Raw genomic sequence first — 12,563 nt, forward strand, 5'->3', positions numbered from 1 at the left:
AATAAGTTGGTTGAAAAATTGCACATTTCAATGGCAGAAAAAGTCAAAATTTAAAATCTAGAATTGCTCAAAACTAAAGTCCAATGTTGCCTCCACACTAAATTCCAGAGAAAAATTCCTTGGCTCGAGTTATGTAAATAACATGGCTGACTCCATGAAAATTGCTATCCAAATGGTGCTCTTCTAAGAAGAGGAGGAGATGGCTTTAATACAGTTGGAGTTTCTAATAATCTAGCTACTTGTTAGCATAGGGAAAGGTATAATTAAAGATTAAAATAAGAATTCATCCCCGACATATCTGGCACACTTTAACAACTCCCTTTTAAGTATAGCTATCATGTGAATATTTTTCTTATTACTTTCAAATCTTGCATTGAGCCATTGACATCTGACAGGAGCTCATTTATAAAGACAAGAACTTCAAGACTTTGTCCCAAAGAAATTCTTAACAATGAGTCTTGGTAAAGAAGCTATGTTTTTTGTCCACACCCAGAGTCTTCACATGTACACTCCATTATAGTAGAGGGTCACAGATTAATAATCAGTGTCAAGAATGCTGGCCACTTTTTGCCTTTCTACTCTAAAATTACTGAAACCAGTTGAAGTGTCTATTGCTACTTGCAGCTTAGTCGAAGAAACTGAGCATTGGCCAAGATTTGATTCTGGCACCTGTCTAAGTTCTGTAAACATGTCAGAGGATGAAGTTAACCTTTGATGCTAGAACAACAGGCAATACAAGCTGGCAGCCCATTTATACATTGCTTGACTTCTTTTCCTTTGACATCATGGGTTGCCAATTTTCTATCATTAATTTTCACTCCAAACATTATTGTAAACTCTCTGAAGACACCATCCTAAGCCTCTGCCTTCAGAATGGCTTCTTTTTGGTTACAAAATCGTTAGCAGCTAAGTACTCAAACTATAAAACTCAATTCCATCTCTCCTCTGAGCAAGGTATACCCTTTTGAATCATTGAACTATTGCCACTGATTTAAAGTTTGCTTTCTTTGAAGTGCTTAAGAGATTCAGCAGATGAACTGTATTCTATGAAGGACTTATTGAAAAAGATGTTCAATACTGCTCCTCCATTTGAAAATCAAAAATTGCTCTTTATGCATAAATATCATGCATCAGTAATTAGTCCAAATTTGGGGAAATGTTACCAAGAACTTTATGGTAAGAGAAAATGCCCACAGGCTAAGTGTGGTAAAAAAAATAATTCAGATGAAATTTGTGAGGCCAGGTCTCCAGAAATCACATTCAAATGCAAAGATCAATATTGAATGCCAGAAATAATCTAACTTTATCCTGAATTCCCACCAGAGGAGGTTTTTAGTACCACTGAAATAATTCACAACAGATGCTTAAACTGTTGCAGTTGCCTCTAACGGCATTTTTGAGAATAGAGGCACGCTGTACAGCGAAATAAAAAGAAGCAATGAAGAAATACCTGCATTAAGCAGGCAAAAAATTTCAGCATGTGCTTTGCACAATTCTCTATGCAATAATTTCTATTGAAATGGATATAGAAACTATAAATATTTCACACCCAAACCGCTGAAGTGCACCTCAGTAAGAGAAGCTGCCCTTTAAACATGCAAGGTCAGGAAATTTTCCCAAGATATTTCAACCTTCCAAACTTTCAGCTTTTAAACTACTTGAAAGCATTTTTAAAATTTGTGATAAAGATAAATCTTCTAAAATGTAAATGCTTATATTCATTATTTCAAATTAATGATTGACCTATTGCATTTCCAAAACATTGTGTTTATTTAGAATCTAACATTTGTAGTTTTTTGTTTCTTTAAAAAAAGTCTCTCTGTATTTTATATTTGTTATGATCCACATAAGATACATAACATTTAAAAGAGATTCAAGCTTTCAGTAATTAGCTGAAAGAGTGACATCGCAAAATTTCACACTTTCAAACCTGTAATGCAACAACATAAGCATATAATGCCGCCCTGTGTATGATCGTGCTATCCAAGAAGCACCTTGGTCCTGGAGGAACGCTGTCTTGTTTTTACTGTATCAGTTGTATATGGTAGAAATGACAAATTTAGGTACTCTTGACTCTTGGCTATGAATGCACTTTTGACAAAACACTATTTTCATTTTGTAGTCAATTTATACTTTAAGCTGGAGAAAGTGAAATTCTTTTGTAAAATTATCACCCATCTCACTCTCCATAGAATTATAGTCCTTTAGTTACCAGTGATTTGCCCAATCCCTGTTCTGCCACTTAGTGCCTCTTAGTTATCATTTCTAAGTGACCATCTCAATCTTTGGAGAGTTCCTTAAATTCACCACCCTGACAGTTAAGCCAATTCTTCTTCTAGACTGGCTGAGATGAATATCCTAGAAACCTTAGCTGGCTACAGTTTTTTTTTGATATTCACTCTCAGGATGTAAATGTGATTGGTTAGACAAGCATTTATTGCACATTACTAATTGTCCTGGAGAAGGTAGTGGCGAGTTTATTTTTTGATCCACTGCAACCATAAGGTACTGGGACACCACAGTGAGATTAGGAAAGGGATTCTAGAATTTTGAGCCAGTGACAGAGAAGGAAGAGCAAATTTCAAGTTCCAAGTTGAACTTGCAAATGGTGTTGTCCTTGTCCTTCTAAATAGTCAAGGTCGCAGATACATACGGTGTTGCAGCAGGGGGTTTGATGAGTTACTGAAGTGCATGTTGAAGATGGTATAAACTACTGCTCCATTGCAAAGGAGATAAAGGAAGTCAACGTTGAAGATGATTTATGAGGTGTCAATCATACAGCCATGGAGAAGTACATCACGGAAACAGACCCTTTGGTCCAATTCATCCATGGCGACCAGATATCCTAACCTAATCTAGTTCCATTTGCCAGCACTTGGTCCTTATCCTTCTAAACCCTTCATATTCATTTACCCATCCAGATGCCTTTTCAATGTTGCAATTATATCAGCCTCCACCACTTCCTCTGGCAGCTCATTCCATACACACACTACTGTCTGCATGAAAAAGTCACACCTTAGGTCCCGTTTATATCTTTCCCCTCTCATCCTAAACTTATGCCCTCTAGTTCTGGACTCCCCAACCCCAGGGAAAAAGAACTTTATTTATCCTATCCACGCCCCTTGTCTTGAATGGTGTTAAGCTTCTTAAATGTTGTTGCACCCATTCATCATACATTATACTTATGGGGTGGGGAATAGTCATGTGGTGGATGGGTTGGGCGTTGTAAATATTACATGATTTGGCATTGATAGCATATCGGAAGTGTATGGGACAAATAAGGGGTTCTGAAGGGCAAGGACTGATGTTGGTTTTCATTTTATTTTCATATCTTTGACTAACTCTCAGTACGTTGAGGACAGTCTTTTGATTGGCTTTCCTCCACGCCCAGCAGCACCTGATCATTTTCCAGGGTTGCCTACTCCTCTGATGGGAAAATTCAGAACTAAGGGACACTGTTTAAAAATCATGGGCCAGCCATTTAAAACAGAAGTGAGGTAAAGTTATTTTCTCAGGGAGACTCATGAGTCTTTAGAACCCTCTTCCTGAAAAGTTGATGAAAGAATAGACTTTGAATAGACTAAGGCAGAGGTAGGTGAAATCTTGTAAAGCAAAGGAGTGAAAAATTATTGGAGTAGTCACAAATGTGGACTTGAGGTTATAACTAGATCTCATTGAATGGCAAATTAGGACCTAAGGGCTGAATGACCTACTCTTGCTCCAGGCTTCTATGTACTACACAAAACATAGAAGCTCCTCACCCTGGAACAAAATTCTGAACTTCTGAGCCACTGTCTCCAGGTCCCATTTGCAGAGCCAGGAATTGTCTTGACACTGCCTTCCCCACCCAGGAACAACACTCAGCCTCAGAGTCTACACATTGTAAAGTTAGAGATGACTGTAATTGACTCAAATTTGTAGCGCTCCCAAAGTTTGTACTTTCAAATATACCTGTTGGACCATAACTGGTGTTGTGTGATTTGTAACTTTGTTCAAATATACACACCTTGATCTCTAACAATCATATCATCAGATTTACCAGAAATTTAAAGCTACATTCCCTACCTATATTACAATAATCTTAGTATTATACCAATAGAAACTTCATAATTGTAAGACATTTATGCCCAGATAAAACTTTAAGCTAGTTTTTCAAGGATTTCATAAATCATTCACCTAAGTTACAAAAGGAGCTCAGAGAATTTCCACAGAATTTCTGGGAAATGTGTTCAAACACATGTTTTAAGAAAAACCAGTCCATAAAAATGAAAATAACTAATTCATTTTAGACAATTAAGTAATTTTGCAAATCATCTCCCTTGTCCAACATCTGCTTTAGAAATGCATTTTAAATATTATACATTATTCAAATTAAGAGATTCAATAATACATAAAAGACTATGAAGACAATTTTAATGTAACCACTTTCATTGAGCAGGAGGCAATTTTATAACCAGACCTCATTTAAACTCTGTTGGGTGAACTAATCACGCACTAATAAAGTTGAAATGCAGGACAGGATACGTAGAATTTAGTTCCAAAGAAAACTCACATTGGACTCAAAACATTAATTTGGTTATTCCCTCCACAGATGCTGCTAGACCAGCTGAGTTTTGATAACACTTTCTGTTTCTATTTCAGATTTCCTGTATCTGCTGAACTGAACAAATCTGTGACTTATTGTGTTCAATTATTGTGAATAAAGCAGATTAATGATTTGAATCACATTTTGTCTCACCAAATTTTTGCTCAGTCTACTTTCAGAGAGATTGATGCAGCACCAATGCAAAAAAAAAGTCTCATTCCAACATGAGAGAGATATTGTAACCCAGTCAGAACAAAGTATTATGTGAGGAAATGAAAACCAACGCTCAGCAAGCTAATTTACTCACACCACATCAGGATCAACTGCTGCCACTAAAATAAGAACACCGAGTCATAGAGATGTACAGCATGGAAACAGATCCTTCTGTCCAACTTGTCCATGCCAACCAGATATCCCAACCCAATCTAGTCCCACCTGCCAGCACCCGGCCCATATCCCTCCAAACCCTTCCTATTCATATACCCATCCAGATGCCTCTTAAATGTTGCAATTGTACCAGCCTCCACCACTTCCTCTGGCAGCTCATTCCATTCACGTACCACCCACTGCATGAAAAAATTGTCCCTTCAGTCCCTTTGATATCTTTCCCCGCTCACCTTAAACCTGTGCCCTCTTGTTTTGGACTCTCCAACCCCAGGGAAGATACTTTATCTATTTATCCTATCCATGCCCCTCATGATTTTACAAACCTTTATAAGGTCATCCCTCAGCCACTGACACTCCAAGGAAAACAGCCCCAGCCTATTCAACCTCTCCCTATAGCTCAAATCCTCGAAGCCTGGCAACATTCTTGTAAATCTTTTCTGAGCCCTTTCACGTTTCACAACATCTTTCCGATAGGAAGGAGATCAGAATTGCACTCAATATTCCAACCGTGGCCTAACCAATGTCCTGTACAGCCACAACATGACCTCCCAGCCCCTGTACTCAGTACTCTGACCAATAAAGGAAAGCATACCAAACGCCTTCTTCACTATCCTATCTACCTGCGACTCCACTTTCAAACAGCTGTGCACCTGCACTGCAAGGTATCTTTGTTCAGCAACATTCCCTAGGACCTTACCATTAAGTGTATAAGTCGTGCTTAGATTTGTTTTCCCAAAATGCAGCACCTCGCATTTATCTGAACTAAACGCCAACATCTCCATGTCAAACTCAAACTTGTAAGAAGGTGGTTATGTGCCATGTTAGACTTACTTGAATTTTCATTTAAATAGTCAGAAGATGGAAAACCCAATGTTAAAGTCACAAGAATCACAAAGACTTACAGGCATCAATACCGCAGAAGATACTGGCATTGTGGAATTGGGGAGGTTGCCAGGCATGGAGCCTGGCATGGGCTGCCTTTGTCTGTTGTGGAGATGCAGTAATGAAGATAGAGACCCTGGGACAGGCCTGAGGGAACAAAAAGAGGTGAAGGACTTCAGAAATAATTTTATAGAACAGAATGACAAGTAAAACACACAAAGCATCTTAACAAAAACACAATGGCATAATATTAACCCCTCCATGACGGTGGGAAATTATTGGATTAAAGACTGAAATATTAAAGACCGAAATATGTGGCATGGGTATCTGACGAACTGCACATTCCGCGCACCAGCTTTTTGACATTGGAGGTGTAATGGGTCCTGAGTGTTTTGTTGATATTTTTGTTCCATTTTCTGCCTGGTAGCCTGCCAGTCAGACAGCCTGGCAATCAGCTCAGAGGTAAACACAGCAGCATGTGCTCACACCTCAGGTCTTTGGGGACACTCCTTCGCAACTGACAGCGAGGAAGATTGGCAATTGGGAAGAGGCTGTGGGATGGTTAGTGACCTCAGGAGGGTGGAGAATGAATTCATTGGAGGAAGAGAAAGATCACTGTTGCTTCAGTCGAGGATTAGTGTTAATATTGGGGGGAGGATGGGGGATGGGGATGACACTGATGTAGCCAGAAGGATGCTGAAAGCTCCCATCATGAGCCAGGCAGAGCAGTCCCTTTGCTTTTCCATTGAAACTGCTGAGGAAGGCTTCACAGAAATTTGCAGCATGATTTCACTTCCACCACTGGGCTTTATGACACCTGGGAAACACTGAGAATGGCAATTAATTTAAATCATCCTTTAAAGTGCACCATTGTGGCCCTATTTAAATATGCTAATTAAACATCAATGGCTTTTCGTCAAACTAGGTCATCAACCTTAATTGTAAACTCACTTCTCTCCACAAATACTTCCAGATCTGAAGTTCCTATATATTGTGTGTGTTTTTTTAAGGTTTCCAGCATCAACAGTATTATGCTGTAGTCTTAATATTACCATAGATGGGCATTGAGTAGTAAGAATACTATTTCTATTTTAACTCCTGCTTTGCCTCATTTCTTGATGGATGCAATCAAGATTCCTTCTCATGTTTGTTGGCTTTGTAATAATACTCTAAACTGAAATATATCCCGTATATAATTGATACATCTAATTAAAACTATGAAAAATCATATTGTTTATTCATCACATGATGAAAGGTACATATCACAGTGAAACATGAGCTTTTCAACACACCAAAGGGAACTCAGCAAGCACTTTTGTTTTCCGTTTATAAAATGAAATAATTTGAAGCTAAATGTTGTGCTAAATCAAGGAAAGTGAGCCCTTTACTTGATTAATTCTTGACAAATACCCGTTTGTCTTTGTCTGGTGCACGCACACCATATCCTTGCACTTCTACTGCTGTGTTTGTTTAACACTGATCTCATTCCATTACTCTTGTTAATGTTCACTCGCACTGTCTTGGAGATGGTGACCTCCTGAAGTGATACAATATATCAAAATAATCTGATTCTATCCATGCCATTCTCCTGCCAATACCTCACCCAAGCGATCATCTTAAATCTATAAGCCTTGACAATGAACATCAGCATGCTATTCAACTGCAGCCAAAACCAAAACCAATGTCATCCACACCCAATGCTATTAAAATTGCAAATTCTAACACTAACAAAGAACAAAACACAGAGCTCAATTTTCAGATTTAGATTCTTCTTAAATTTGGAAAACTTGTTTTTAGACTGCTCGTGACTCCAAACTGGCTGTCAGGTGACTGTCGGTCATTCCTGGAATGTACCAGGTAGATTCATACTGGGTTATTTTTAGGTTTTTATTCAAACACATTTGAGATAACTTTAACAAGATGTTTTTCACAGCACAAACAAAATAATTTTTAATGCTCTTTTCCATCTAAGCAATTGAAAATAATACTTAAAAGCATTAACAGTTTATTGGCATGTGATCAGGTTTGCATAAAGGTAAAACTTAAGAAAATTACTGGCTATTGTTAAAAACAACAGAAAAGATCCAGGCTGATAGGAGATGACCACTTTTTTGATTGGAAATCTCTTTTGAATGATGGATAACAGAATCACAGAATGACAACTTCCAATGCAACTGAACCTCAATGTCAATGTTTCAGCTAAGAACAAAAACTGGAGAGATGCCCTTAGCCACATCATTCTTTATTTGCATTTAATAACAAAATATTTACAACAATGACTATTTTTATTTTAAAAACAGTTACTTGTTTTCCTTTATTACAGTTTCATGTTTATTGCTTGATCTTTTAATCCTCCAAATTCCATTTGTCCTTCCCATTGTTACAGTAAATGAGGAGGGATGGAATGGCTTACACATTTTTCCCTGACTCATTTGATTACAACAAGCTTTTTTCAAAACATTGAAAGATGGACTTGCCGATCTAATGCATGTATTTAACTTTTTACGTGTTGGTTGTAAAGAATTAGCCAGCATGTTTTTCTTGAATTCCTAACTAAGTAAGAAAGCAGATTGCTCTGAAACTGACCTGAGCCATACATTAAATGTTTAATACAAATCCTGAGACACAACACATACAATCGCAACCTAATGTAAATTCAACAGGGTAAATGAAGTAAGGAGGTAAATTTGGTCAAAAATTAAGTCATGTGGAATAAAAGGTTTACAATTCATGGCTGGTTTGATGGTTCAGCAGTTATTTGTATGCATTTGGTTCTCAACCGAGACAATATTTTAAGACGTAGCTGAGAAGGCCCTTTTTCATCTAGAGATGTTGCTGTGGAAATTCTGATGGTTTTCCTATAGAATTCTCTGCCTGCTTGCAGATCAGGTCACAGCAAACTCTTTCAGATCGCAGGGGGAGATTTTTGTTTCCACTGCACATATACGACTAGCATGAGTACGGAAGGCAAAACAGATCGCACTTGACGCAGTGAATCTCAGGATTAGCCTGGCAAGCAAAGAGTCTCCCCTGCCATAACTCCAGGCTCCTTTCCTCTTGGCTATCCATGGCCAGCCCATCAGTACTCAGTCTCCACATGTTCCCATACCCAATTTTTACTTCAGTCTTCAGCTCTCAGCATTACCCCTGAATTCTGGCTTGACACTTTAGTTATCATGCTGCACTGCCCCATATTGAGGCCATAGTGGTGGTTGACCATCAGTGACATTCCCTCCCTCAGTATCCCATTTCCTTCCATGCCCTCTTATCTCCCCCACACTCTATGGTGAGTTTCCTTCCTACACAATTATTGTCCCCTCCACATCCCAGTTTTCTGCCTCCAATCCCCAGAATTAACTTCCCAATTTGCCCACAATAGGGGTGACCTTTAATAATCTCTCTTGACTGTCACTGAGCTGACCTCCAGAACTGACTGTGATCTCCACATAACAAAGGAAGGATTAGAACTTAAGAGAAAATTAGCAAGATATGTATAAATATAGTAAAAGCTTCCAAAAGGAAAAGAAAGGAAGAGTACACTTAGTAAATTTTGCTCACCAAGGGGTGTTAATAATGGGAAAGAACTAAATGTCAGAGACTTTGACTATTTTATATACATCCACATAGAGAAGATGCAAAATGCATACCAAACACACCACATAAGCAGAACTCACAACAAATGTGTTACTTTGTTTTGAGTTTTGTAAATGAAAGCTGGTAAATATAATAGTCATTACTTAAGCAATTAGGAGCAAAGAAAGGAACATGCTCTTCTGTACCTGGCATTGGACCCACACAGAAATTCATATACAGCATTTCTCAATTATGTGATATGTAGAACATGTTTTGAATGATTCCACAATTGGGCACCAGTCGCTGAAAAATACTGAGCATGCACCAAAACCAATATGAGATAATTGGTCATGCTTATAGTATGGCTCATTTATAATAAAATAAAGCCTTTATCCCACCCACCCCCGCCTTCAGGACATATATCACTTTTTCCCAGACACTACTTATTTTGAACAAGGGTCATTAACTCTGCTTTCTGTCCGCAGAAGCTGCCAGACCTGCTGAGTTTTTCCAGCATTTTCTGGTTTTGGCTCATTTATACTTACTTGTATGACATACATTCATATGCAGGGACCCTTCTTTGTAAATAATGGGAACATGTTCAAGTCTTGCACCTCTTTTAAATTACTAGAAACCTCAGGAGCCTATAGTTCCCCATTATTTTGTCTGTGGCAAAGCCTTAGCAAATCAGAGATGACTTGTCAAACAACAGTACTCCTCCTGTAATATAAATTACCTTAATAATTCGACATTTGGTATTCTTGTATATGTCTTCATGAGTGTGAGCTGAAAGGCTTGAACAATCTGTCCCTCCTTTCAGCAATGCTTAAGTTCTATACTAGCAAGCAACATTTTAAGAAGCAAATCAATTGAATGATGCCATGCCCTCTGAATAAAGAATTACTTACACAATTCCACTTTTTAAAGTGTGTAGCATGAATCAGAGCTAACACAAATTACAGGTAAATGATAATTCAAATAAAAATGGAAATTTTGTTTGATATTGTCAATTTAATAGAGAAACGTCTTATACAACTGTAAGCAAACACATAAAACCTCTCAGTGATATGTGACACTATGTGTTGGACAGGTCCACAACTTACTGTTCTTTGTACATGAGGATAGAACAGGAATCCTATCCAACAACAGTATTCACCTCCAGACTTCACAGCTACTTCTGCTAAGCCTCTCTCTGTAGTTATTGACAGATTGATGGTATAGTTTTCTTGAGTTCTTTTCCTATCAACCATACAATAAGCTGGTTCACGCTTGTCCACTTCAGGAACTCAGCCAACTCCTGACAGTCAATCAGTTATTCTCGCACCTTTCCAGGTTTTAGATCTTTTTTAGCCAGTTTGCAATGTACTTTCATGTATGTCTATGCCTTTTTCACCAAGCGGAAAAACTGACCACCTCCTTTTTCTTCCCACAAACCCTTTCTGTGTTCCTCTTTCTATCTCTGACCATTTTGTCTTCATGTCTGCATCTGTGCACCAATCACCCTCATCCTCCAAATCCTTTTCTTGTAGCTCTCCTTCGTGTCTGCCAGCCACGCAGATTTTTTCTGATTTCCTTCCTGCTAATGCTTCCAAGTCAAGGATCCTCAAATTAAAGTTTTCCTTATTATCCCAGAAAATTACAATTGCTTTTTTTAACATTGACACAAATTCTAAAAACTGTATTCTTTCTTTCGAAAATTACAGATACCATATGACATTTTACATTAATTAGAAATCATCCTTACTGTCCTGGTTCCAGGACAAAGCTTATCTGACGTTGGAAGTGAGAGAGGGGAATAAAATGGTACAAGCCTGAAATCCTTACATTTAGCCTATTTTGCTGCAACTTGTGCTTTCGCACTCCTCCTTCATGACAATGTCTTCCAATAGTATACCCACAGAGAATGGCATACCAGTTCTTAATAAGCACTAACAGGGGACAGGGGGAGGGGGAAGAGAATTGATGGAACCATATCACTACCTCAAAAGGAACAAGAAGCAAGTCCATGTCTGTGTCAGCAAAGTGCCAACAAAAAAACAAAATCACTGCCAAAGATCCAGCTACAGAAATTGCTACTGAGACTTGCCACATTCCTTAGGCTCACAAAATCCTCAGCCCTGACTGTTTGGTAACAGCTGCACCTTTTAATTCTCAGTTTCATTTACTCAGAGTCTCAATGTAAAAACAGAGCCACTGGCGTTCAATCTAGAGGTTGTACTCAGGACGACACAGGTCAGGTGAGTATCCCACTCTCCATGAGTGGAGAAATTGATATCACACCCCTTCGTTTCCTAATCTGTATTTTTTAATGCAACACTCGTGCTTGGATTTTAGTTTCCTGTTCTGCTGAATACATTTGAAAGATTACCATGGGGAGATAAATTAGACAGTCCCTGAGATCAGGTCCAGGAATGCAATGATGATGAGTCTGATCCCAGAGAATGAAATGCAAGCAGCACACCCCTTTTGTGCTGCTTACTGTTTAGCATGATTTCTGTATGCAGCTAGTACCAAGCCAGCTGTCACCCACATCAGTAATGGTCTCGAAATTGGAACTTCCTGTCAGTAAATAAAGCAGGGCGTCGAAACGTCGAACTTTCTGCTCCTCGGATGCTGCCTGACCGACTGTGCTTTTCCAGCACCACGCTCTTGGGACCAAATAAAGCCAGCCTGCACAGTGTAAAGTGAAGGGCCTTTGTGGCACAGTTGTATTGTCCCAACCTTTTTAGCCAGAAGGCTCGAGTTCAAGTTCCACCTGTTCCAGAGGTGTGCCATAACACATCTGAACAGGTTGATTAAAACAAATTGTAGAGTTTCTGGTTTGCAATCAATAATTTGCTGACTTTTAGGTGGTTCGAATCAGCCCCAGATCCCTGGTTCTGACACTATACTTATTAAGGGAACGTGAAATGAAGAAGACAGTAGACAGGTATTTCAGGGCAAAAGAATCTCCGTACTTATTTAACTATTGGGCGGCACGGTGGCACAGTGGTTAGCACTGCTGCCTCACAGCGCCTGAGACCCGGGTTCAATTCCCACCTCAGGCGACTAACTGTGTGGAGTTTGCACATTCTCCCCGTGTCTGCGTGGGTTTCCTCCGGGTGCTCCGGTTTCCTCCCACAGTCCAAAGATGTGC

The 12,563-nt window shown here is 38.9% G+C and overlaps 1 protein-coding gene across 5 annotated transcripts in view; it reads right to left on the bottom strand.

The window, feature by feature from the left end:
• The window catches only part of creb5b (cAMP responsive element binding protein 5b), a 477,031-nt gene that overhangs the window by 168,252 nt on the left and 296,216 nt on the right, over nt 1-12,563 (bottom strand). For all 5 annotated transcript variants that reach the window (XM_072575045.1, XM_072575042.1, XM_072575044.1 and 2 more), the window contains one exon: nt 5,875-6,001. In XM_072575045.1, the coding sequence (XP_072431146.1) occupies nt 5,875-6,001 (127 nt within the window). The remainder of the gene's footprint in view (nt 1-5,874; nt 6,002-12,563) is intronic.

Source organism: Chiloscyllium punctatum, chromosome 8, assembly GCF_047496795.1.
Source record: "Chiloscyllium punctatum isolate Juve2018m chromosome 8, sChiPun1.3, whole genome shotgun sequence".
Classification (NCBI taxonomy): Eukaryota; Metazoa; Chordata; class Chondrichthyes; order Orectolobiformes; family Hemiscylliidae; genus Chiloscyllium; species Chiloscyllium punctatum.